This window comes from Narcine bancroftii, chromosome 6 (genome assembly GCF_036971445.1).
Source record: "Narcine bancroftii isolate sNarBan1 chromosome 6, sNarBan1.hap1, whole genome shotgun sequence".
In the NCBI taxonomy this organism is placed as follows: Eukaryota; Metazoa; Chordata; class Chondrichthyes; order Torpediniformes; family Narcinidae; genus Narcine; species Narcine bancroftii.
In genome coordinates this window covers 145,791,695-145,817,712 of record NC_091474.1, presented here as the reverse complement: position 1 = coordinate 145,817,712, position 26,018 = coordinate 145,791,695, and the positions used below count along the sequence as shown (strand labels likewise).

General features: G+C 41.3%; 1 protein-coding gene across 8 annotated transcripts in view; it reads right to left on the bottom strand.

Moving 5' to 3' along the window:
* The window catches only part of taf1b (TATA box binding protein (Tbp)-associated factor, RNA polymerase I, B), a 191,272-nt gene that overhangs the window by 63,288 nt on the left and 101,966 nt on the right, over nucleotides 1–26,018 (bottom strand). For 4 of the 8 annotated variants that reach the window (XR_011340394.1, XR_011340395.1, XM_069886260.1 and 1 more), the window contains exons 1-4: nucleotides 9,901–9,992; nucleotides 9,405–9,503; nucleotides 7,068–7,155; nucleotides 3,300–3,397 (exon numbers count right to left, since the gene is read on the bottom strand). Coding sequence is in view for 6 of the 8 variants with exons in the window: in XM_069886260.1 (XP_069742361.1) it covers nucleotides 3,300–3,397; nucleotides 7,068–7,155; nucleotides 9,405–9,503; nucleotides 9,901–9,918 (303 nt within the window). In the remaining 2 variants the exon portion in view is untranslated. Of the gene's footprint in view, nucleotides 1–3,299; nucleotides 3,398–7,067; nucleotides 7,156–9,404; nucleotides 9,504–9,601; nucleotides 9,687–9,900; nucleotides 9,993–26,018 lie in introns of those variants that run through there. The other 4 variants (XM_069886263.1, XM_069886264.1, XM_069886265.1 and 1 more) reach the window with 2 other exon arrangements.

The following is a 26,018-nucleotide window of genomic DNA, read 5'->3' as shown; positions in this document are numbered from 1 at the left end:
TTTATTCTGAGCAAGCCTTACAGATATGTAATGGATGTAAACAGGAAAAATCAGCAGATTCGGAGTCCAGTGCAATACCCAAAAGTGCTGTAGAAACTCAGCAGGTCACACATCATCCATAGGAAGTAAAAGGCCATCAATATTTCAAGGCTGAGCCCTTTGTCAGGAATATGGAAAACCAAATAGATATCGAAATTAAAAAATGGGGGAGGGAATGTAATGGATTTTGGTTTTTTTTTTGAAAAGCAGAATATTTGCTCCCGATACGCTCTATGCACAAGTTAAAGCGACAATCTTTCTATCAAGTATTATTCAGATAAACTCTTAAAATCTAAAATGTTACTCTCTTGCCCACCTATAAATGAAACTGCCCTTTATTGAGTCCACAGTTCTATACGTAACCGCACAACAAATCAATCTGCAGCCTGGTGACAGATACAATCCAATGCAACCTACAACCGCCGACTCTGCACACTTGGATTGGAAGCTTGTGTCTCTTGAGACTGCTTATTTTTAGACCAGCCAAATTTGGTTAAGACAGTGATTATCTCTGGTGTCTTAAGTAACAGAACAAGCTAAACATTTCCTTGGGAACCCCCTACCTGGGTCTGCACTTTGGCCCAGGTGGTTTACAGGACCGAATTCCTGACAAAAATCAAGCCTCCGACATGAACTTTCATCCTGAACTCTGTGACCAAAAGAACAAAGGTTCAGATGCAGGTTTCCACCTTGGCCCCTGCAACCTACAGGACAGAGTCTTCGTCGTGAACTCTCACCCTGACTCCGGGAGTGCACAGACCTCTCTGACTTTCCAAACCCTCTCCATCCTCCCTTGGACCCTTCCTACCTTCCACCTCCTGACCCATTCCACCTTCTTCCCCTCCCCGACACCTCCACTCCACCTCCCATTAACCCCTTTCTGGTCTTCACCATCCCCTCCAACCCTCACCTCTCAGAGACTGAACGCTCTGTCCTCAGTAGAGGCCTCACCTTTGTCCGCCTTTGCCAGCACCTTAACAAGTTCCACGCATGCCATGATGTTCAACTCTTCTTCTATCGTCTCCATGTTTACTTCCAACAAACACGATTCTCCACCCCTCACTAAAGACCCCTTCTCCCATCTTAAAATATCTTCCTCCTCCTGGATACCCCATTCCAGTCTTCTACCTTTATATTTCCAACTGCTGCCGTGACATCAACCTCATCGACTTCACTACTCCTCACTCATTCCAATCTCACCCCCTCAGAAGGCCTGGCCCTCCACTCTCTCCACACCAATCCAAACCTCACCATGAAACCTGTAGACATGGGTGGTGCTGTTGTGGTCTTGCACACTTGCCTCTATCTGGCCAAAGCCAGATGACAATTATCAGACGCCTCTTCTTACTTACCCCTCCAACAGGACTCCACCAAAACTCATCAAACTAGTCCAACTGACACCTTTTGTTGGTCTGGATTCCTTCCCCATTGTATAATGCACCATCTCCGAATTCAGCCTCCAACCTTATCGATTCCCAACCCTGTACCACCCATTTCTACCTCCTATTCAAGATCCACAAACCCAATAGTCCTGACAGGTCCATCTTGTCCACATGCTCCTGCTCCACCAAATTGGTCTCCACTTTCCTTGACTCTGTTTTGTCCTCCCTGGTCCAGTCTCTCTCCACCTACATCCAGGATATTTCACGTCCTCCATCATTTCAACAACTTCCAGTTCCCTTAACATGATCGTCTCATGTTTACCATGGATATCTAATCCCTATACACCTCAATTCGCCATACTGAAGGTCTCAAAGCCCTTCATTTCTTTCTGGACAATAGAACCAACCAGACCCCCTCCACCATGACCCTCCTCCAGCTGACAGAATTTGTCATCACCCTCAATAATTTCTCCTTTGACACTCGCACTTTCTCAAAAGGGTCGCCATGGGTACCCTCATGGGCCCCAGCTAGGCCTGCCTTTTTTTTTGGCAACCTGAAGCAATCCATGCTACAAGTCTACACAGGCAAGGCCCATCAACTCTTCCTCCACTACAAAGACAGCCACTTTGGTGCTGCCTCATATACCCATGATGAGCTAGTTGATTTCATCCAAATTCTACCCTGACCTCAAATTCACTTGGTCCATCCCACCCTGTCCACTATAAGGATTCCATTCCATTCTCTCAATTCCTCCGTCTCCATCGCATCTGTACCCAGGATGAGGACTTCTATACCAGATCATCACAGATATCCTTTTTTCAAACAACAAGGCTTTCCCTCTATCACCATCAACTCAGCGCTCACCCACATACCCTCCATTACCCTCACATCTGACCTGGCCCCCTCCACCCCCACGTGCAACAAGGACAAGTTTCCTCTGGTCCTCCCTTACTACCCCACCAGCCTCCATATCCTCCTCTGCCATTTCTGCCATCATTAGACACGTATTCCCCTCTCCCCTTTCCGCAGAGACCACTCCCTCCGTGTCTCCCTTGTCCACTCATCCCTCCCCACCAGTTGTCCCCTTAGGACCTACCCCTGTGACCGCAGGAGTTGCTCCACTTGCGCCCACACCTCCTTCCTTAGCACCATTCAGGGCCCCAAATAGTCCTTCCAGATGAAGCAACAGTTCACTTGTGAATCTGCAGGGGTTATCTACTGCATTCAATGCTCCCACTGTTGTTTTCTGTACATTGGAGAGACTGGACGCTGATCTCCCAGTGGCCATCCATTTCAATTCTCCATCCCTTGCCAACATTCCTGACCATGGACTCAAGCCAGACTGAGACCACCTGTAAATTGGAGGTACAACACCTCATCTTCCAACTGGGCACCCTCCATTTGGATGGTTTTTGTTTAAACCCCACCCCCTTGCTTCCTCTGTTGTCTCTCCATTCCTTGTCTCCTTTTGCACAGACATCATAAATTCTTCCTAATCCAATTAACACCTTTTGTTGGTCTGGATTCCTCCCCCATTGTTTGAATTCTGAGACTTTCTGATATATCCTGCTTCTGCCTTTTCTAATTTTTCCTTGAAGGAGGGCTCAGTCTTGAAACATTGGCAATATGTTTGTCTCCTATAGATGATGAATAGGCCAGCTGAGTTCTTCCAGTGTTTTTACAACAATCACAACTGCAAAATAAATGAAATCCATATATGCTACTTCAAGAAGGCAACTTTTTCCATGTTTAATTTAACAAATAAAAATACATTTAAATTGTTTCCAATATTAATCGCTGCCATGTAATGTGCTAATTTTAGTTGGTAAACCTCAGCTCATCCACTAAATCACTATCATTTTACATTTCATACTTACTTCAATCACTGGAGATGTCCCCAATGCCACCAAGGCCTTAGCTTGCTGATTTAAAATATACTGGAACCCTTCACAAACATACCATTCACGACCTTGATCTGCAACACAAATGGAATATTCATTACCAAAACACTGATACATCATTATTTAGAGAAGATCAATAACTAAGTTATCATTTTGATTTCCCTTTCAAATATCAATTAAAATGAAGCTTTTATTGTCATGTGAACTGAGATATCATGAAAAGTTTGGTTTTGTGTGCTATCCAGGCAAGTCAGATCACAATTAAGTACAGCAATCAGTCAATAATAATTCAAAAGAACATAGAGTAGTATTACAATAAGTGAAAACTGTATTGATGCAAAAACAACAAAAAAGTGCAGGGTATACAGAAACGTAGTTAGTGCAAGGCATCATCTTTTATGAATGAAGTCTGATAATATCAGGAAAGAAATTAACCGTGAATCCAGAGGATCATGTTTTCAAGCTCAAGTGTCTTGTGCCCAAAGGAAGGGGGAGGAAGTAGAGTACAGTATGATGAATGTGGAATGGGTCCCTTAATATAGCTTTCCCAAGATAGTGGGAGGTATAGATAGAGGGGAGTTTGGTTTGCATAAGTGAGTGAGTCTATTCTTGGACACTCAGCATGGACCCAAATGCTGATAACCTTATTTCGAGGACACTAACATTGGGAAAGTTGACAAAAATGTCTTAATTTTCTATCCAAGGACAAGCAAATGATTTAAGCAAGTTTAATCTGATGTATTAATTTTATTTTTACCCCCAATTCATAACTTTTAGTCCTATTATTACCTGAATACTTTTTTTTACCAATTTTGATTCATGACTTCTAGTTCATCTTATCATTGAAATAATCATGCATTCTTCTGTTAGAAAGGCTTCAATTTCAGCCAGTAAACCGATGCTGCTTTATCCTAAAATGTTGTTTTATAATACTGTATATTGATTATACAGACATGTTAATTACTATTACAGCAAGAGCTTAAAAGTTTCAAATGTATTCCCATCAAGAATGCTTTATGGCTGGTACAAAAGTTTTTCAAATTTAGAAATTTTAGGGATGGGTGAAAAGAATTAGAAGAACATAGGAGTTGTGTAACAGAAGCTGATAGCCTCCAGTAAATAGGTAATAATTGATAGTTATTTATATGACTTTCAAGTGAAATCACACCGAACTTTGATATTCACAGGGTTGAATGACTGTGTCCAGTTCTCCCTTTGTCGCATTTCTCTTTGTCAGAAAGACTAGGCACGGACTGGAAGATCGCTTCGCTGAGCACCTTTGCTCTGCATATACAAGCGACAGGGACCTCGTAGTGGTCAACCATTTCAGTTTTGTGTCCACTCCCATACTCATGTCTGCCAATGGCTTCGTGTACTATCCCACCAAGACCACCCATAAATTGGAGGAATAACATCTGATTTTCCTTCTGGGAACTCTCCAGCCAGATGACATTAACATGGACTTCTCCAGTTTCTGCTAACTTGCTCTGCTTTCCCCCTCCCTTCATTCACCCTGACTTCTTCCCCTCAGCTTTCCACCCCTTCCCTCTCTATTCACCTAGTCATCCCTCCTCCCCTTGGTTGCTGCTATGCCCTCCCTCCTTCACTTATTACCTCCTGCCTTTGCAACCATGCTCCTCCCTGATGCCTGCCAACGGTTTTCCTTACCATGACAAAGGGCTCAAGCCCAAAACATTGGTGAAGTATTTTTATCTTTGCTATATAAAGGTCACTGTTTGACCTGTTGAGTTTCTCCAGCGCTGTGTTTTTACTGCTCCTTAATGTCTCTGTTACTATTGGGGGTCTACAATACACACCCAGTAGGATTATTGCCCCCTTTATTCCGGACTTCCACCCACAATGACTCAGTGGACAATTCGTCCACTACTTCTCCCTTTTCTGCAGCTGTGATAGTATCTCATCATCAGTGCTACTCCTGTTACCTTTTTTTACCTCCCTCCCTGTCCTTTTTGAAATATCTAAAGTGTAGCTTTAGATCAGCCATTGCAGTCAATTCAAGTTTGTCATCTGATTGTACAAGTACAACCCGATGAAACAAGTGTTCTCCCATCCTCGACGCAAAACAGGCAGACACACAGACATAACATACATATGCAGGACAAGTATTTCATCTACACAAATAAATAAATAAACATTGTTTCATGAGAATCTTGGATAGTGAGTGTGAGCATTTCCTATCACAGGAAATATCACATACTATCACAGCATTCTCATTGCCTGTGGGAAGAAGCCATTCCTCAGCCTGGTGGTGCTAGGTCTGATACTCCTGTATCTCCTCCCTGGTGGGAGTAGTTGAAAGATGCTGTGAGCAGGATGGAAGGGGTCTTCAATGATTTTGTGTGCCCTCTTCAAACAATGATCCCAGTATATCACATCGATGGGAAAGAGTGGGAGAAGGGAGACTCCAGTGATCTTCTCTGCCACTCATGGTTCTGTGGAAAATCATTTCTCTGCTACAACCATACCACACTGTGATGCAGCCGGCCAGGTCTCTCTTGATAGAATTCCTATAGAAGGTTGACATAGTGGCCGGTATCCTTGTCCACTTCAGTCTTCTCAGGAAGTGCAGTCGCTGTTGCGCTTTCCTGACAAGTGAGGAGATGTTGAGTACCCATGATTGGTCACTAGTTAAGTGAACTCCAAAGAACTCTGCGGTCTCCACTACAGGGGTGGCTGTTCCTGGACCTTGTGAAGTCCACAACCATCTCCTTCCCCCAAGATAGCCAAGTCTTTATCATGGCTGCAACAACATGCTCGGAGTTCATCTGCTCTGTTCCTACTCCACACATTTCAACCCATCCAACTTATTGCATTTATGTTCCATTTACTGCCCATGTTTCTTCACAGCCTCACTACACATAGCACCTACCATTTCACCAACTGCTCCATCATCTGATCTAACACCGTGGTTTCCATCCACATGTCGAGCTGGTTTAAAGGCAGGGGGTTGGGTATCAGAGTATTAGGTCCGATGAGGAAACAGTTGGTGACTCTACTCTCTTTATCCACAGATGTAACATGTAGATCATGAGCCATATCTGCAGATCAGCGAGCCACTTAAACATCGATTGACTGTACATCCAAGAGTAAATAGAGTCTCTTCAAGCACAAATGACTGGCTATGCTCCCAGAAAGACTGACAGCTGTGACACCCCATCAAAGTCACAAGTTATAAAAACACTGAATGAAGCTTTATACGGTTTTTTTTTTAAAAACACTGCATTATAAATATTCACATACACATTTTTATTGAAGGAATGAAATCAATTAATGATCCTTTGGAAAGCAGGGTTTTTTTTTTAAAACCACTGGGATTAATGGGCTAACTATATAGTGTCATGTTAAGCAGTAGAAGTTCAGTAGCAAGGACTTTGAATTGACCTCCACTGCATGGAGTTTCAGCCGAATTAAGTGATGTTACCAGTTGTCCAACATGTTGAATTTGCTACTTTATTTCAAAATTATAATTAATTGTTAGCCTCCTATGAGATCTTACCTTGCACATCAATCTTTAAAAAACCTTTTGCTATCATTAAATTTATATGTATAAAATGGTGTAAATGTATATCCAGAATCTTTCCAAATGCCTTTCCTTATGAATAGACTTCAAAAATTATGGAGAACACTTTCCCAAAATAGTATGATTAAAGAGAAATCAAGTGCAAACCAGTCAAACAAAAGAGCTCATATTATAAGACTGCAGATTGGAGGATTTACACCCACCTAGTTTGTTTCTTTTCTTTCGGTCCCTGGAAATTGTATTAATTCTTGCATTTTGCATAAACATTTCAGATGCAACATCTGCTGTTTTCTGCCAGAAGAAGGTTTTAAAAAAAAGCTTTAAATTAAACATGTTTCAGAATCCTATTTAAATCATTTTAACATTTGAATGGACAAAATTGAAAGTAACGGCACTCAGAATGGTGTCCTCTCAAATTTCATCTAATCGTACATTATCCCAAAGATGAAAACTGAAGAAAGACAAAAAAATGAGAAATCACTCCAATAGCTCTCTAATGTTGAATAATATGGACAGAAATCAAGACCAATCGTTATGATTGCTTTTAGCAGGGAGGTGGTAGCACAGACAAGAACTGATGGCTTCAGCTCCATGACTAAACAGAACAGAAATCATTCACCATCAAAAGCTTTAAAGACAAACACATACAGAACAATCAGTCCATAGAATCTCCTACTTTTACATTAGAAAGCTGGTTTTCTCACAAAATTATTTATTTAAAATAAGTAACAGGAAGAGTTTGATTCTTCAAAACCTTTTTGTGGAAAAAGAAATCAACTAGCAATGGAAATACTTATCCAGATTACATTACTGCTCAGAAATAACAAATAGTTAAAATATAAGAAATGATGTTCATAGTGTTAGCTCCTTATCCCAATCTATGAAATAAAGACACTGTTGACAATGAATTCCCCCTCCCCCAAGTGATAATTTTCCAAATGACAATAGTATCATCCTTGTCAATAGATTTGATGATAACATTGGAAATTGTTCTTGGAAATTCAGGTGCTCACTTGGAGGGAGAATAGAACGAGTGAACACAGTGGAAAATTTGAGACAGTCAATGTCTCAATGTTAGCAATCAGTGATGTACAAATCTAGGGAGGACAAGAGGCTGGAGCCCCAATGAATTAGAGATTCCCCAGAGAGCAGTAACAATCTATAGTCTGGGTGAAAGCTCCTGGTCAAAGAAATATCCTAAATATCTCGATACCTTTGGGTCTGCTTTAAATACAAATAATTCGTCCATTCTTTACCCCTTTCCTGAAACTTAAAACACACCAGTTTTCTCACTTTTCCATTTCAAGTCAGTGATGTGAAACTGACATATTTTCTACAGGATGATGCCAAACTAAAAAGAAAACGCTGAATGGAATGTTCCTGTCACTAGATGGTGGAAAAGAAGCAATTAAAAAGCCTGTGATATGTTTCTTTCAAATAAATGTGGAGGTAATGAGAGAAGAGGTTGTTACTGGAAACATCTCACGAGTTGGAAGGGAATAGTTCCTCTAGTATGATGAAATGGAAAAGTGTGATTGGCAGTCGCACCACATAAAAGTGGAGTCACTTCATCAAAACAGAAAATAAATGTTATTATTGAATTTGCTTTCATCATCCTTTCAAGGAAACACATTCAATAGGCATGGAAAATATTGTCCTCATTTCGACTCATTCTGTTGCCACTTAAAACTCCAATGATCCATCAAATCCGTGCTGTAAACGGTTATATGGTTAATGTGCCACTAAAAGTATAATCACCCTTTGGATTTACTCTAATCTCATCTCTCAACTTCACTATTTTGAGAATTAATTATTGCCTCTCTGGTTAACTGGAGTGTGTTATCATTTGTGATATAAAGAAAATCTTCTCTGTACCCCGAGGTGGGATTCTAAAACAGCACACAGTGGAAGGTGAGAATAATAATTGAAATAATATTTTCCTGGCTCAACTACCTATTATTTTTGCCTTGAACATCTGAAAATCATAGACATTTTGCTTTAGACACTCACTTATTTCTTCACAGATTACTAATCTGCCTGGGATATTCAACATAATTAAGGATGTTAATAGCAATACTACTTTAAATAGTTTTAGGAAATTCCAGCTCTTTGAAACATTTAACATAGACTTAGAAGTTTACAAAAGAAATATTATGTGTTGGATATCTGAAAGTTCACACCTACCCAGACTTTATTGCTTCTTATTCTCATTTAATTGGCTTTTTTTATTTGTAAAATTTGCATTTATATAACTTGGGACAAATAAATCATCCTATCTTTTCCACACAAGTGTCGATGGTCAGTTTTTGATCAACAGATAAACTTCATCAAAAAATTCCAAAACTTATTTCTTCTAGTTGCACCCAGATTACCTTGCAGATTCCACATTTGATTATGTATTCCTGGCTCGGAGCCAGATAATTGTGACCATAATTATACAGCAATTAAATTACTATTATCAGTATTCTGGTCTGTTCCCCAATGATCAGAAGGCATCCCATGACATACTAAGTATTTAACCTTCACTTAATTGTACTCACCTCAATAACATTGTGACAAGACTTGCAAAAGAACTTGCCTTCATCCGAGATCCCCCAATTGATCACAGAACATTGTTCACAAGCCTGTCTAAAATCTCTCTGGAAAAAGATACAAACATACACAGCTTTTTAAAAAATACATATTTATTTGATGAAAGGGAATCAAAATGAAGGTTAAGGAAATAATATTCTCATACTGTATTACATGATGAGTTTTACTGCATTTGGTATGATCTGCAAATGATAACATTTTACTCTGTATTCAAACACCAATAACAATTTACTACAATTTCTTATTTTCTAACACAATATTGGTCGGGGGGGGCGCGGGGGGGGGAGGGAAGGGGGCGCGGGGGGGGGGGGGGAAGGGGGCGCGGGGGGGGGGGGGGAAGGGGGCGCGGGGGGGGGGGGAAGGGGGCGCGGGGGAGGGGGGGAAGGGGGCGCGGGGGAGGGGGGGAAGGGGGCGCGGGGGGGGGGGGGGACCTCGTGGACTCACCGCGCCCTCCTCGTCCATCCTCGCTCCGCACTTGATCTCGCGGAGCCGCCGATCGTGAACCCGGACCGATTTCTCTGCACACCCTCGAAGGTCCGCTGCTGAATTCGGGCCGGGGGAAGATCCTCCTCGAACAGTTTCTGTTGCCCGTCAAAGCATCAATATCTTCTCCTCTGGCTTTCTTTTTAAGCGTTTAAGATGTTCTGGTTTTGATTATTTACTTTATTCAACCACTTCTATGTTTAGTTGAGGTGTTTCACTGACTAGAAGCCACTTATGGCTCATAAATTTCAGTACAGTGTATTTTTTCGTCAATTTTATACTGTTTGACCAGGCACTTCTTATCTGATAATGCCGTGAATTATTGGGCTGAAAAATTCTGGGTCGGAATTGATCGGTAAATGCCGATAAAATTTGCATAAATGGCAATGTGTGATTTTATTTAACTTTGTTATGTTGGTGCAATGTTCCTTGCGATAGGACAGGGGTCAGATAGACACAGAGACAAATGTTAAGTGCAAAACTGTTTTGACCTCTATCCCCCTCATCCAATGAACAAGGCTTGGAACAGTTTGTTAAATAAGGAGAGCCAGTCACCAACTTAACTGGGTTTTTTTTTTAATTTGATGAGGTGTCAGAAAGTGTGAATGAAATGAATGCAGTGAATGGTGTCAAGATGGATTTTCAGAAGGCGTTTGACAAAGTTCTACATATTTGGCTGAAAAAAAAAATAGATGGCCCAATTTGGGCTTAAAAATAGTGCAATGTTTCTTTGGCTTGGCTTCGCGGACGAAGATTTATGGAGGGGGTAAATGTCCACGTCAGCTGCAGGCTCATTTGTGGCTGACAAGTCCGATGCGGGACAGGCAGACACGGTTGCAGCGGTTGCAGGGGAAAATTGGTGGGTTGGGGTTGGGTGTTGGGTTTTTCCTCCTTTGCCTTTTGTCAGTGAGGTGGGCTCTGCGGTCTTCTTCAAAGGAGGTTGCTGCCCGCCAAACTGTGAGGCGCCAAGATGCACGGTTTGAGGCGATATCAGCCCACTGGCTGTGGTCAATGTGGCAGGCACCAAGAGATTTCTTTAGGCAGTCCTTGTACCTTTTCTTTGGTGCACCTCTGTCACGGTGGCCAGTGGAGAGCTCGCCATATAACACGATCTTGGGAAGGCGATGGTCCTCCATTCTGGAGACGTGACCCACCCAGGGCAGCTGGATCTTCAGCAGCGTGGACTCGATGCTGTCGACCTCTGCCATCTCGAGTACTTCGACGTTAGGGATGAAAGCGCTCCAATGAATGTTGAGGATGGAGCGGAGACAACGCTGGTGGAAGCGTTCTAGGAGCCGTAGGTGATGCCGGTAGAGGACCCATGATTCGGAGCCGAACAGTAGTGCGGGTATGACAACGGCTCTGTATATGCTTATCTTTGTGAGGTTTTTCAGTTGGTTGTTTTTCCAGACTCTTGTGTAGTCTTCCAAAGGCGCTATTTGCCTTGGCGAGTCCGTTGTCTATCTCATTGTCGATCCTTGCATCTGATGAAATGGTGCAGCCAAGATAGAGAATAAGAAATTGTAGTAAATTGTTATTGGTGTTTGAATACAGAGTAAAATGTTAACATTTGCAGATCATACCAAATGCAGAACTGTGACAAACAGTGAGGCAGATGGCCTTTGATACAGAGGAGTATGTGGTGATGCATTTTGAATTTTGACCAATGGCATACTTCTAAAGTCGAGAAACTGTGTAAACTGTGTAGATCTGAGAAAGTGGTGAAACATATTAAGAGACCAGTTGGAAAAATATCTTGTGCTTCATAGATAGTGGTAATGTGTACCAAAAATAGAAAGATATAGTTACGCCACATCTGGAATATTGAGCTGGTTACTAGACTTAGAAGTGAAGATCCTTGCAGTCTCTAAGGCAGCAGAGGACATGTCACAGAATAATTTGAGGAATAAAGGATTTTCTCCCTGACCTTAGATTGGTGAAGATGTAGTTGATCCCCTTGGAGGAATGAAACAGGAAATTTGATAGAGGTTTACAAAATGATAACAGGCTTATATAATGTCAGGAAAGAACAGTTTGAGGTACAATAACTGGGGACACAGATTTAAGGTTTTAGGAAAAAGATACAGAGGGAAATATGCAAAAGAACTTTTCTTATGCAATGACCTAGAACTTGTTAATGATTAGTGTTAATGATAGCAATGAAGATCAATAATTTCAAAGGCAAATTGACTTTGCAAATCCCAAAGGAATAGAGCAAGGGAATGTAAATGATGAGTTTTGTCTTTATAAAACCAATAGAAATTCTCAATGGGTTTGTTGTAAACCTAAAAGGACGATTGAAAAAGAATAAAAGATAATAATAAGATTATCATCACAACTATTATATTTGCTGTACATATGTTCTGAAATTCTTATTTGCTTCAGTTCAACAGACACTTGTAAAGAAAAAAGTACCTATTATAGTAAACAAATTGAATTCAATTAAAAGCAATAATCAATACATGATTTAGTTAGGAAATAAATATTCACAGTAATCCTAGTACATAAAACATTACTTGCAATAGAGAAGAAGTCTTTTTGTGCTGTTGGAGTAGCCCATGATTTGTGTCAAAAGGGAGGTTTAAGAATCTGATGGATGTTGGAAATAAACTACACTTGAACCTAGAGGTATTAGTTTTCAAGCTCCGGTGCCTTCTACTCAAAGGTAGCAATGAGAAGCTGTGACCAGGGTGATGGAAGTCCTTTATAATGTTAGCTACATTCTTGAGGTCGGTGCCTGTGATGGTCTTGGTTATGTTTGCTACTTTCTGCAGCCTTGTGTGTTCCTGGACACTTGAATTACCAAACCAGCTATGATGCAACCAGTCAGTATATTTTCCATAATGCACCTTGGAAGTTTGATGCCGAATCTCCTCAGACTCCTTTGAAAGTGGACCTGATAGTTTAATACACAAAAGTGCTGGAGATACACTTTATTCTTTATGGTGAAGACACATAACCATCATTTTGGGCCTGAGCCCTTTGTCAAGGCATTAATGTGCTGCCTTCACTGCTGCCTTGATGTGCTAGCTCCAGGTAAGGTCTTCTGAAATATGAACTCCCAGGAACTTGAAAGTTCTGCTCTCACTCACTCCTGTTCAATGCAGATAGGCATGTGGTCCTACCAGAAGGTCAGTGATTTACAAATTGATTCACTTTGTGAGGAAGGAGGATTCGAACAATGGCTATTATGGTATACATTCTATTGACATGAGGATGAACTTGAGAGGAGTACGTAATAATAAGGGGGAAATATTTTGGATTAAAATTAGTAGTAGGAGTAGTTTATTTATATAGTCACAATAATTATATGGACTGAACATCTCAAAGATTGTTATTTTCCTTCAATGTTCTTCAGCAACTTTTCAATAGATAAATGTATATTTAAGCATTTTGTCCATGCAAAAAAATGTTAGAATGCAGAGGGTATGATTTGGCCACTTGAGCCAGCTCAACCATTTAACGGATTTGATCTTGGCCTCAGCTCCACTTTCTGTTCCCCATAACCTTTGACTGCTGCCTTGCTGATTCTGCTGTCACAGGTCTCCAAGGTAAACTATTTTTATGATTCATGAATCAATGACAGAAGAAATTTCTCCTCAACTTTTATTGTAAATGAGTAAACCTATCCTGAAGTTATGTTCTCTCATTCCAAGTTTCCTCAGCACCTGCCTTGTCATGGTCCCTCAAAATCAATTCATTTGCTTCTTATTCTTCTAAACATGTATACAGGCCAAACTTTACCCCAGGGAGTCTTTTCTGAATTGCATGCAATGAAACTTTGACTCCTTAAACATTTTGTGGTTCTCCTCTTGCAGTATCACCAATATTCTGAACAGTAGAAGCAAGATTTCCCTATTTTTTATCTTGCATCTGTCCTCATTGACTAAGCATGAAAATAACCTAAAGTGTTGCCATCTAACCAAGAAATAGACAGAGCATTTTTGAAATTTTGAAATTGCTATCTGTCATAGAATATAGAACAGCACAGTACAGACCGCTCAGCCCATGATGTTGCGCTGACCTGTGCAAACTTACTCAACAAACCTTCCCGACCTCATACCCATAACCCTGTATTTTTCTTGTAGTAATATGTCTAAGAGTCTTTTAAATGTCTCTATTGGTCCAGCCTCTGGGAATGCATTTCAGGCACCCATGACTCTCTAAACTTTCCTCTCCTGACCTTGTACAGGTGTTTGCTACTCTTGCGCCAGGAAAAAGGAGTTGGCAGTCCACCTTATCTATGCCTCCATTTCCTATTGCAAGGGAAATGGGAAGAGGGAATATGGTCTAGATTAATTAGTAAAGTGTGAAGCAAAGCAAGAAATGTTTTTCATTTACACTGAAAGAATTGCTAGTACTGTATGAACACAAAAATGTATTGATTTATGCACATGGACCTCGGTTCTAATAAAAATTAAGGCTCACAATGAATTGTTTAACATTTACATCTAAGTATCATATTTGTGTAGGGGACAGTAAGGGGAATTTTACCTCAAGATAACATCCTAATTATGAATACATATGTTGGTATTTCAAAAGCTGGGGAAAATGCCAAAGCAACAAATTAACACTGAAATAATTGAATTCATTTATCTTTTTGTGGATAGCTCAAGTGTATGTGCCAGAACATTTAAAAGATATCAAATAATAAAGCAGATATTAATTGAAAAGCATGGAAGGACTGTTTCGAGAAATAAAAAAATATATATAAGAGGGTGTCAAGAGAACCTATGTTGATATTGACTTTCCAGCTCCTAAACTGCGTGAAGCTGGAATGTAAATAGGACTCATTCTGCTCTTGTTTGAATAATGTGTGATAATGTAAATACACTTGTGTTAATGTAAATAAAGTACTTAAAATCATTGAATATTGCAGATGAGGGTGTATTTAATCTGCAGTGGAGTATTACAGTGGATTGCACCCTATAATTAGTATTCCTTTTCTGTCAAATTCAGAACAGGCATAATAATATTTCTTCTTTGGAAATTAAGAAGACTTTCAATAAGTATACTATTATAAATAAAAGGAACATATTTAAGATAAAAGCAAGATTTTCATGTATCATCTGCACAACATGTACTGGGAAATATGTTAGCTATCTCTCTTTTCTATTAACGAGTTCTATTGCTTTCTCTTTCTGCTAATCAGAGACAAAATTAATTAATGCCTGGTTTTCTGTTTACATATAACAGGCGTATCTTCCTTCAACTTTACTCAATTTAATTTCTTACACAGTTTACTTTTTCAGATGAGCTGCTATTGTTTAATCAATGCACATTTTAACCCATCATGCATAGGCTGATATGGTGGTAAATGAAGTTTGGTCTTTGACTTTGAAATGGAGCTGAATTTCCTTTATCAATAGTATCTACTTGCCACATTAACTCTCAACCCAACCTATTATCCTAAGCCAAGTTTTATTCAGTATGAAAGATGCTCCATGGGTATACTTGCCATTCTGATGTTTTCAGTCAAAGCAGTGTACCCCATGGGGGTCATTTTAGATGCTGAAAATGCTGGGAGAAGGATTCACGGGACTTGTCATGGTTCATCCCAAATGGCAGCATTACAGAGGATTCTGCTTTGTCCTATGTTATGGTGGACACTACAGACTGTGCTGCTAGAAGGATCATCAACTCAGACAAAGGCATTCTTTGATCTGCTTGACACTTACGGTCTTGCAGCACAGTGAGATGTCAATGAGGTAATGCTACTTCCTGGCACATTCCAAGATGCTGCAGTATGTGCTGAAGAACACACTGAAGCTTGGGGCAGCCACTGCAAAGGTTTTGTGGGGTAGGACCACAGTCTCGGGTCCTTCCACTATTGGGCAACGAGGAATTGTGACCAGTGTGGAAACCCCTCAAACAAGTGAAGGGAAAGTAATTCCAAGGTGCCACATTAGTGACAATGGTGTAATGTATAATTAATGGTTAACACTACAAAGTACGGTAACAAAATTATATGACACTAAGAAAGTGAAAAAAGGCACTGTTTTCCTTTCTATCTATTTTATTATTGTGAATAAAGTTTATTTTTGAAAAAATTCTGGCAGCTTTGGGAGGGAGGGAGAGAAGGGACACAATGATAAAGGGCGTATAAAGGGAAAGAAATAAGATTGAAGTAGATAAGAAAAAAATGGAAACGATGAGTAAATTAAAGAATTCAACATCAAAATACTGCAAATGATGGAGAACTGGAATGAAATAGAAAATGCTAGAAATCATCACACTCATGCCTCAACATCATGGCCACATTTTTTAATTGACTTGATCAGTGGAATGCTGTCAGTTGTTTTCCAGAAATCAAAATGAATCCTAGGACAAATGATACTCTAATATCATGAGCCATAACACCAGGACATTTTTAACTTTGGTTACGGTGCAAAATGAATGATATTAGATTAGCCATTTGATATCCATTTGATCAAATTTCTGAAAATCATTCAGGTTGTTTGAGTCGTCCAATTTGATATTACCGATTTGTTTCACACCATCGCCCATCAACTCTAACAAATTACGACTGTATGAGTTGGAGTTGGAGAAAGCGCCAGCTAATTAAAGCAGGAGAATCTTGCCAATGAACAGCACAGCACTGGAGGAGTGAGTGCACACACCCACACAGTAACTCATCATGAAGGGGAGGCACTGTCAATTATTGGATTTAAACCTGCACTACAATTGAGAATGGGGGCTTGGCAGTCATTATGCCTTCAGTAGGTTTAAGATCAACCATAACAAAGTGCATTTATATAAAAATTCTAACATCTAAAAGCATGGAACATGAGTTTGTAAATGCACAATTAAAAAGGAAAATTCAGAAAATCTACAGTTTTTATTTTCAGTTGTAAGTTAGATGTCCCAGCACTGATCCTTGCAGAATTCCACTGGTCACAGATCTCCAACAATAAAACATCCCTCCACCACTGCTCTTCTATGACCAAGTCAATTTTCAATCAACATTGACAAATTACAGGGTTTTTTTTAATAATTTTTTTATTTTTCACACTATAAACCACATTGATCAAGATACATACATTTTCCTTTTCAAATATATACAGTCATTTTCTCCCCCCCCCTTCCCATCCCACCCTCCCTACCTCCCCTCCCATTAATTTAAAGTACAGAATCTAAGATACATTAAACCAGTCAAACAATGTTGTCACTCAATAAAAATAAACAAGAAATTCCACTGAGTCAGTTCTTTTCATTTCCTTCTCTCCTTCTGTCATTTTAGGTGGTAGATGTCCCCGGTAGGTTTTTTCTATTGTGTTTCATGTATGGCTCCCATATTTGTTCAAATATTGTAATATTATTTCTTAAATTATTTTTTATTTTTTCTAATGGACTACATTTATTCATTTCTATATACCATTGCTGTATTCTCAAATTATCTTCTAATTTCCAGGCTGACATAATACATTTTTTTGCTACAGCTAGGGCTATCCTAACAAATCTTTTTTGTGCACCATCCAAATCAAGTCCAAATTCTTTGTTTTTTATGTTACTTAGGAGGAAGATCTCTGGGTTTTTTGGTATATTGCTTTTTGTGATTTTATTTAATATCTGGTTTAGATCTTCCCAAAATTTTTTCATTTTCTCACATGTCCAGGTTGCATGAATTGTTGTTCCCATTTCCTTTTTACAGCGAAAACATCTGTCAGATACTGTTGGGTCCCATCAAATTACAGTGGTTGAGCTGAAGTTTTCTACAACACAATATCAACATGGGCAAACTCTCCAGTTTTGACTTATCAGGATTGACAAACCCATGACTCCAATTCCATGTCATGCTCTGTTCTTACTGCTGCAATTAGTAAAGAGGCTTAAATGCCACAAGGCTCGAACCATCAGGTTCAGGAACAGTTGCTACCCCTGCACCATCAGACTCCTCAACAACAAACTTGGTCCTTTACTATTCCTGTTCCCTGTTGCACTGTATATGTCCAAGAGGGAAAATGTATGTATCTTGATCAATGTGGTTTATAGTGTGAAAAAAAATTTAAAAAAAACCTTGTCTTTCAGACATTGTAGCTGGTCAGGGAACAACTTGGAATGAGCACACAATGACAGAATGGGGCAGGCAGCAACTGCAAATGGGTGAACAGCAGGGTAAGGGAGAATAGAAGGTGGGGATGAATAAAGAATTGCAACAAAGATTAGAAAAAAGGGGAAGAAAAGAGAAAGAACAGGAAAGTGTGAGGGAAAAAAGGGAGAGTGATAAAAAGGCAACTCAAAATAAAGATGATAAGGAAGGAGGACTGAGGGAGGTGAAGCAGCTAAGGGTAAGGGAGTGATTGCATCAAGAGCACAGAGTAGATGCTGTGTCATGGCCACCCAATGTTAAAAGTATCTTTCACTGAGTAGATTTCATCCTCAAATTTAATAGACAGCCGAAGAAGAGGATATCTTGCCCTATCACACAAATTTTATTTTATTTTCTGTCTTCTCAAAAATAAGATTATTTAATGTATCCTTAACAGATTTCCTTCCACAAAATATATTTAATACTGATTTGGGACCCATTGCTCCATCTGGGTGAAGCAGTATTGGGAGTGATGGCAGGATCTGATGAATGTGAAAGAGAATAGGTTACTGGGAAATAAATAGGGTAATGGGATTGCTCTGAGAGCCAACATGGACTTAATGCCCCCTTCTATTTCATTAGAAATAGGAAATATGTATACATTTGATCTATGTTTACCTTTGCAAGATGTTCTAGGAAGATAATTTATGTACATATCAGTATAAAATTAAACTATTGAGCAGCTGCATTATTAATTGGAAAGAAAAGCAGGTAACATTTCACATCTGCAACCCTTTGTCAGAACTGATGAAGGGCCGAAGACACAAACCATTGATTGTGTACCTTTCCAATCCACAGGTGAGTTTTTACATTTTCTATTTCTGTTTCTGATTTCCACCAGGAGCAATTTTTTATTTATATTATTAATTATTTCCATCTGAAACTGGACCTGAAACCCTTGACTCAAAATGTATTTTATTGCTAAATACTGATGGTTTTATGGTGAACTGCTCTCACTTACCCTGTTTGAATTTGGGACAGAGTATGCAAGTTTGTTTGAAGAGGAACTGATGGTACTGACTGTTTCAGAGCATTGAATCCACAAGCTTGCACTGCTACTTTACTACATGTAGACTAAAAAAAAACTGGGACTCTCCTTGCAGTCTCTGGCATCCCATCACCAAACTCTTTGATATCAATCAAATATTTTATCAATGGCATCTTCCACAGCAGCACAGAACAAATTAACAGGACTCAGTGATCACGGGTCAAGGGAATTAAAGGAATTTTTAGTTAAACAAAATTACACAATTGAAGTGTGAAAATTAAAAGTTGCCAGAGTTTTACCCAAGCACTCACAAATCTTCATTAACTTTTGATTCCAATAATCTACAGATTGCTTATGGGTTGAACACTTTCAAGCAAATATTTCAAAAATATCCATTGCTTTTTAAAATCTACCAATGGCTTTCAGTGGTTTATAGTTTTTGAAAGCATTTTGAGGCTAAAATCAGTTGCAGAGGGATTTTAAATTGTAGGATTTCAGTAATTTAAGTTGATTTTTGGGGCATGTCAAGGCCATCAGTTTTGTGGGTGGTGCAGGATTGTAGATATCTGAATAATAATTAAATTTGCTGTTGGGTTCTGTGAGGCTGAAGCCTAAGCCACCATCTGATTCTATCTCTGCATCAAGGCAGAGCATCCAGAATACAGGTAGGTGCAGAATTTTGACAAAGAATATTGGAAGATTCAAATTGTGGGCACTGCCCAATCCAGAGCATAAATTGTTGATTGGCTTTTCAGTGGAATATCAAGAGACTGCTGGAGAAGCTGATCTCCAGATTCAGGACTAAATTATTATTTCTGGTCAGTTCAGTTCTCTTTTATTTGTGATATTTACAGTCTGTCTATTCCACTCCTCCTTAATGAAACAGTTAACTACAGAAATGCAGAGAAACACAATATTAATGTATTGGTTAGCACAGTGCTTTTACAGCACCAGTGACCCGGGTTTGAATACAGTGCTCTCTATAAGGAGTTTGCATGAGTTTCTTTCCACCCTTCAAAATGTACGGGTGGGGGGGGGGGGGAATCAGGTTAATTAGGGTATTTGGGTGGCACAGGGTCATGGGCCAGAAGAGTCTTATGTCTAAAAAAACTGCAGATGCTGGAATCTTGAGGGTCTCAGCAGTCAGGCATCATCCATGGAGAGAAATGTTCAGTCAACGTTTCAGACTGGGAACTTTTATCAAGGCCAATTAAAATGCTTAATGGCCCAACCTGATATATTGACTGACCATTGCTCTCCATAGATCTGCCCGATCTACTGATTCACTCCAGCTTCTCTTTATTCTTTATCAAAGTTCAACTCTTGGAAGATCTAGTATCAACTGATCCAGGAGCGAGAGGGACAAATTAAAAAATTTATAGCTCTGTTCTGTAAATTGAAAGTCATTCAATTTCAAAAATAAAGACAGAATGTGTGCAAGAATTGGAAATGGAAATTGAGGAGAAATTGTGGGAAGAGGCTATTGAGAGAATTCATTCTACCACCTCCTGCACTCGCTTTGGACTTGTTCAGTTCCAGGTTCTGCACAGGGTTCACTTTTCTAAATCCAGAATATCAGCCATTTATCCTGAAATAGAGGGCAAATACAATTGGTCTTATGGCTCAATAAAAATATTTTGGGAAAAAAAGAGATATCAAGGTTCGAAGTTCAGTTTTATTGTTAGAGTACATACATATGACATCACATACAACCCTGAGATTCTTTTTTCCTGCGAGCCAGGGAGAATTTCTAAAGAGTAACTCCGAACTGTACTCAAGGGAAGAAAAAATACATTAACAAAAGAGAGAAATATTAACAATGAAAGAAATGTACTGGAATGCAGAAAAAAAATAAATGCAGTAATAAATAATGTGCAAAGTAAGAGACCTTAATAGGAGTCTGATGGTGGAGGGGTATTTATGTTGGAAAATGGGAAGATTAATAACTTTATATAATAACAATTTTTAAATTATAAAAATACTCAACCTTGCATTTAAAACATGTCCAAGAAAGTGTACTCAGATTTAGAATAATATTGTTACTCTATCTAATCCATGTTTCCTTTGAGTGAAGCTTTCCCACCAAAAATAAAAATCAAAGCATTATTTATAATATGGACGTCAGGACGTCAAGCGCTGAAGAGCTGGCTCTGAATGGGCAACTAAAGCGGCATCATCTGCAAAGAGTAGTTCACGGACAAGTTTCTCTTGTGTCTTGGTGTGAGCTTGCAGGCGCCTCAGATTGAAGAAACTGCCATCCGTGCGGTACCGGATGTAAACAGCGTCTTCATTGTTGGGGTCTTTCATGGCTCTTCAGCGCTTGACGTCCTGCTTTGCGGAAACTGCCAAAATGTTTGGCCTGGAAGTCAGCCTGAAGAAAACTGAGGTCCTCCATCAGCCAGCTCCCCACCATGACTACCAGCCCCCCCACATCTCCATCGGGCACACAAAACTCAAAACGGTCAACCAGTTTACCTATCTCGGCTGCACCATTTCATCAGATGCAAGGATCGACAATGAGATAGACAACAGACTCACCAAGGCAAATAGCGCCTTTGGAAGACTACACAAAAGAGTCTGGAAAAACAACCAACTGAAAAACCTCACAAAGATAAGCGTATACAGAGCCGTTGTCATACCCACACTCCTGTTCGGCTCCGAATCATGGGTCATCTACCGGCACCACCTACGGCTCCTAGAACGCTTCCACCAGCGTTGTCTCCGCTCCATCCTCAACATCCATTGGAGCGCTTACACCCCTAACGTTGAAGTACTCGAGATGGCAGAGGTCGACAGCATCGAGTCCACGCTGCTGAAGATCCAGCTGCGCTGGATGGGTCACGTCTCCAGAATGGAGGACCATCGCCTTCCCAAGATCGTGTTCTATGGCGAGCTCTCCACTGGCCACCGTGACAGAGGTGCACCAAAGAAAAGGTACAAGGACTGCCTAAAGAAATCTCTTGGTGCCTGCCACATTGACCACCGCCAGTGGGCTGATAACGCCTCAAACCGTGCATCTTGGCGCCTCACAGTTTGGCGGGCAGCAACCTCCTTTGAAGAAGACCGCAGAGCCCACCTCACTGACAAAAGGCAAAGGAGGAAAAACCCAACACCCAACCCCAACCAACCAATTTTCCCATGCAACCGCTGCAATCGTGTCTGCCTGTCCCGCATCGGACTTGTCAGCCACAAACGAGCCTGCAGCTGACGTGGACTTTTTACCCCCTCCATAAATCTTCGTCCGCGAAGCCAAGCCAAAGAAAAGAATTTATAATATTTTGTGTACAACTTTCGACTTGTATACCAGCTGAATAAAAGAACAGGTAACAGGGAGTCACAGTTAGTATTTTTTTTTCTTCTTTGGCTTGGCTTCGCGGATGAAGATTTATGGAGGGGTATGTCCACGTCTGCTGCAGGCTCGTTGGTGACTGACAAGTCCGATGGGGGACAGGCAGGCACGGTTGCAGCAGTTGCAAGGGAAAATTGGTTGGTTGGGGTTGGGTGTTGGGTTTTTCCTCCTTTGTCTTTTGTCAGTGAGGTGGGCTCTGCGGTCTTCTTCAAAGGAGGTTGTTGCCCGCCGAACTGTGAGGCGCCAAGATGCACGGTTGGAGGCGATATCAGCCCACTGGCGGTGGTCAATGTGGTAGACACCAAGAGATTTCTTTAAGCAGTCCTTGTACCTCTTCTTTGTTGCACCTCCGTCTCGGTGGCCAGTGGAGAGCTCGCCATAGAACACAATCTTGGGAAGGCGATGGTCCTCCATTCTGGAGACGTGACCAACCCAGCACAGTTAGGTCTTCAGCAGCATGGATTCGATGCTTGCATACTCTACCAGCTTGAGTAATGCTGTTAAAGTGCCAGCGATTAGGACTGAGGTTCAAAAACCATGCTGTCTGTAAGGAATTGGTGCGTTCTCCCTTTGTGGGTTTTCTCCAGGTGTTCATGTTTCCTCCCACTGTTTGAAACATTCTGGGGGTTTTTAGGTCATTTGGGTGTAATTGGGCAGCATGGGTTCGTGGGCCGAAATGGTCTGTTGCCATGCTGCATGCCTAAGTATGTCTAAAGTATACATGTAATATCAAGTTTGCAAGAGAGTAACAAAATAAATTGTAAAATATCAAAAGAACGTGAGCAAAAGAAATTAGAACTTTTTTTTTTTTTTAATTTTTTATTTTTCACACCATAAATCACATTAGCCATGATATACACTATTTCTTTTTCACACATATACAGTGACTTTTAAGAAATTAGAACTTTCATGGCTTAAGAACTCCTCAACATTTTTCACTGCCAGTAAAACTCTTTTTTAAAGTGCATTATTTTACTGTAATACCAAGCAGTTAGTTTACACACAAGCTCCTACAAACAATAATATATAAATTAATGTATAATGGTAATGTTGGTTGACAGATTAATGTTAGGCAGGGGATCAGGAGAAGTCCGCATGCTTTGGTTGAAGTGTGTTGGTTTAAAATCTCTTATAGGTTAAAAGAAGTTTGAAATTTGCAAAGTGAGATTATGATGATATCATTCATCCCCAACTCGTGGGGGGAAATATCACCTTTATTATAAAACTAGAACCTTACCGTCTGCCATGGGCTGTTAATCACAATGTTTATTTAGGTGAGAGAGAAAGAGGGGAATACAGCAATCCCATTAAGAAAGGTTATTCAGTTTTCATGTGGTACACATTTGAGCGTACTCTCACAGCGACGTTGATCATTTTGAGCGCAATGTTACACCTACTTTCCATTTTGAAAAGAAAAATTCTTTCATGAACCTGATTACAAATAAAACTTATTTCTCAATAAGTATTTTCCCTAATATATATGTGTTTAGTGTGTTCTTAATCTCCAACAAAGTTCATTGTTATGCACCACCTGGTACACAAGACATAGGAACTCAAACAAATTGTGTTCAGTTTATTTAAATGTTTTACTCTATGAGAACTTCTTTCATTTCAGTATTCTTCTCTGTTCTCCTCACTACTGTATGCAAAGGTTAAGTTGTCCATGGGAAATTTTCTGAATCTGTCATCAAACCTCATGAGATCATTCTAGAAACTTCATTCATCCACAGTTTCCATCTTCAATGTAAGGGACATGATATCTCATGTAGTTTGAATTTTTTCTCTTTAAGGTTTGTGTCATGATGCTTACTCTGTCTCTACTGGTTTTCCTTCCAAATAGGGTTGAATGAGACTCAACCACATCCTGAGTCTTGTTTGTTATTAGTATGAGCCTGTGGCGGCTCACCACTAGGCAGGCGAACCGGCCCCGCTTGTAATCCACGCGGCGGGGCAGCTGGCCAAAATGGCCCTGTCGGGGGTTTCCCCTTCTTCTCAGCACGGGGATCAGAAGCCCGCGGTGGGGGACCATGTGACACCCAGGTGATGTCAGCGCCCCCCAGTGCAGTTCTCAGCTAGGTCTGGGCTGGGAGTATAAGTACAGCCCAGCAGCCTGCAATAAATCGCTCAATGAGCACAACCCATCTGGTTGTGTGTGTTCTTTCAGTAGCAGTGTAGCTGCTGCTACAATTGGTGACCCCGACTGGTTCAAATGTCTTTGAACACATCAGGAGTGAACCTGGGATCAGTGCTATAGCCGTCAAGCTGTCTGAATTCTGGGTTCAGGAGCCGGAGACCTGGTTCGGCCACGCGGAGGCTCAGTTTCACCTCCACCAGATCTCATCTGACACGACCAAATTCTACCATGTGGTCGCCGCCCTGGACCAGGCCACTGCCAAACATCTGCTGCACCTCGTTCAGCACCCACCCGCCGAAGACAAATACGAAACCGGATCCCTCGGACTATTCAGACGACAACGTGCCACTCAGATGCTGCACCTCGACGTCCTAGGGGTCCCTGATGGAGCTGATGGACGAGCTGCTCGCGCTCATGGGTGATCACACCAACTGCCCACACTTTGAGCACATTTTCCTTGACCATCTGCCAGAGGATATCTGGCCGTTACTGGCCCAAGAGAGCTTTACTCAGAAGGCCCAAGAGCTATAGCTCAAGTGATTCACGGAGGGCTCAGCGGTCCAGCAGGTCATGAGGCATGGGCATGACCATGCCAAGCCCACCCCTAGTGCTGTGGTAGAGCATCTGGCCCCTGCAGGGGCCACCAAGAGCATAACCAGGGGTACAGAATCCGCTCCAGGCCTCTGCTTCTACCACCAGCGCTGGGGAGCCAAGGCTCAGAAGTGTCATCAGCCCTGCTCGTTCCGGAGAAACGAGCAGGCCAGCCACTGTTAATGGCTGCTGTAGCTGGCCAAGGACTGCCTCCTCTACCTGCGGGACTCAGTCAGCAGCCGGTGGTTCCTCGTCGACACTGGGGGCCAGATCAGCGTCATCCCAGCCATGGCCATCGAGTCAAGGAACCAACCTTGAGGACCTCCCCTCCATACGGCCAAGGCAACAGAGATCCGGACGTATGGAGACAAGAGAGTCCACTTCCAGATCGGCCGACAAAAGTTCTCGTGGAGGTTCACCGTCTCGTCCCTTCTGACTGCCATCCAGGGTGCCGACTTCCTCTTTGTCCACGGGCTTCTGGTGGACATTCGGGGTAGGCCCCTGGTGGACACCCATACTTTCCAGGTCGTTCGCCTCGACGCCTCCTGCACAGAGCAGCCGCAGGTGGCCATGATCAGCTTGCCCAGAGACGAGTCCCAAAGAATCCTGGACGAGTTTCTGACGCTCCTCAAGCCACAGTTCTCCGTTGCCTTGCCGCGTCACGGGGTGTTCCACCACATCCCCACCCAGGGCCCACTGGTTCATGCCAAGGCACGCCGGCTCCCGCCTGACAAGCTCCAGGTAGCGAAGGAGGAGTTTTCACATCTGTTGGAGCTGGGGATCATTCGGCAGTCTGACAGCCCATGGGCGTCGCCGATCCATCTGGTCCTGAAAGCCTCCAGCGGCTGGCATCCCTGCAGAGGCTATCGACAGCTCAATGTGGTGACAGTTCCTGACTGTTACCCCATTCCTCACATCCAGGACTTTA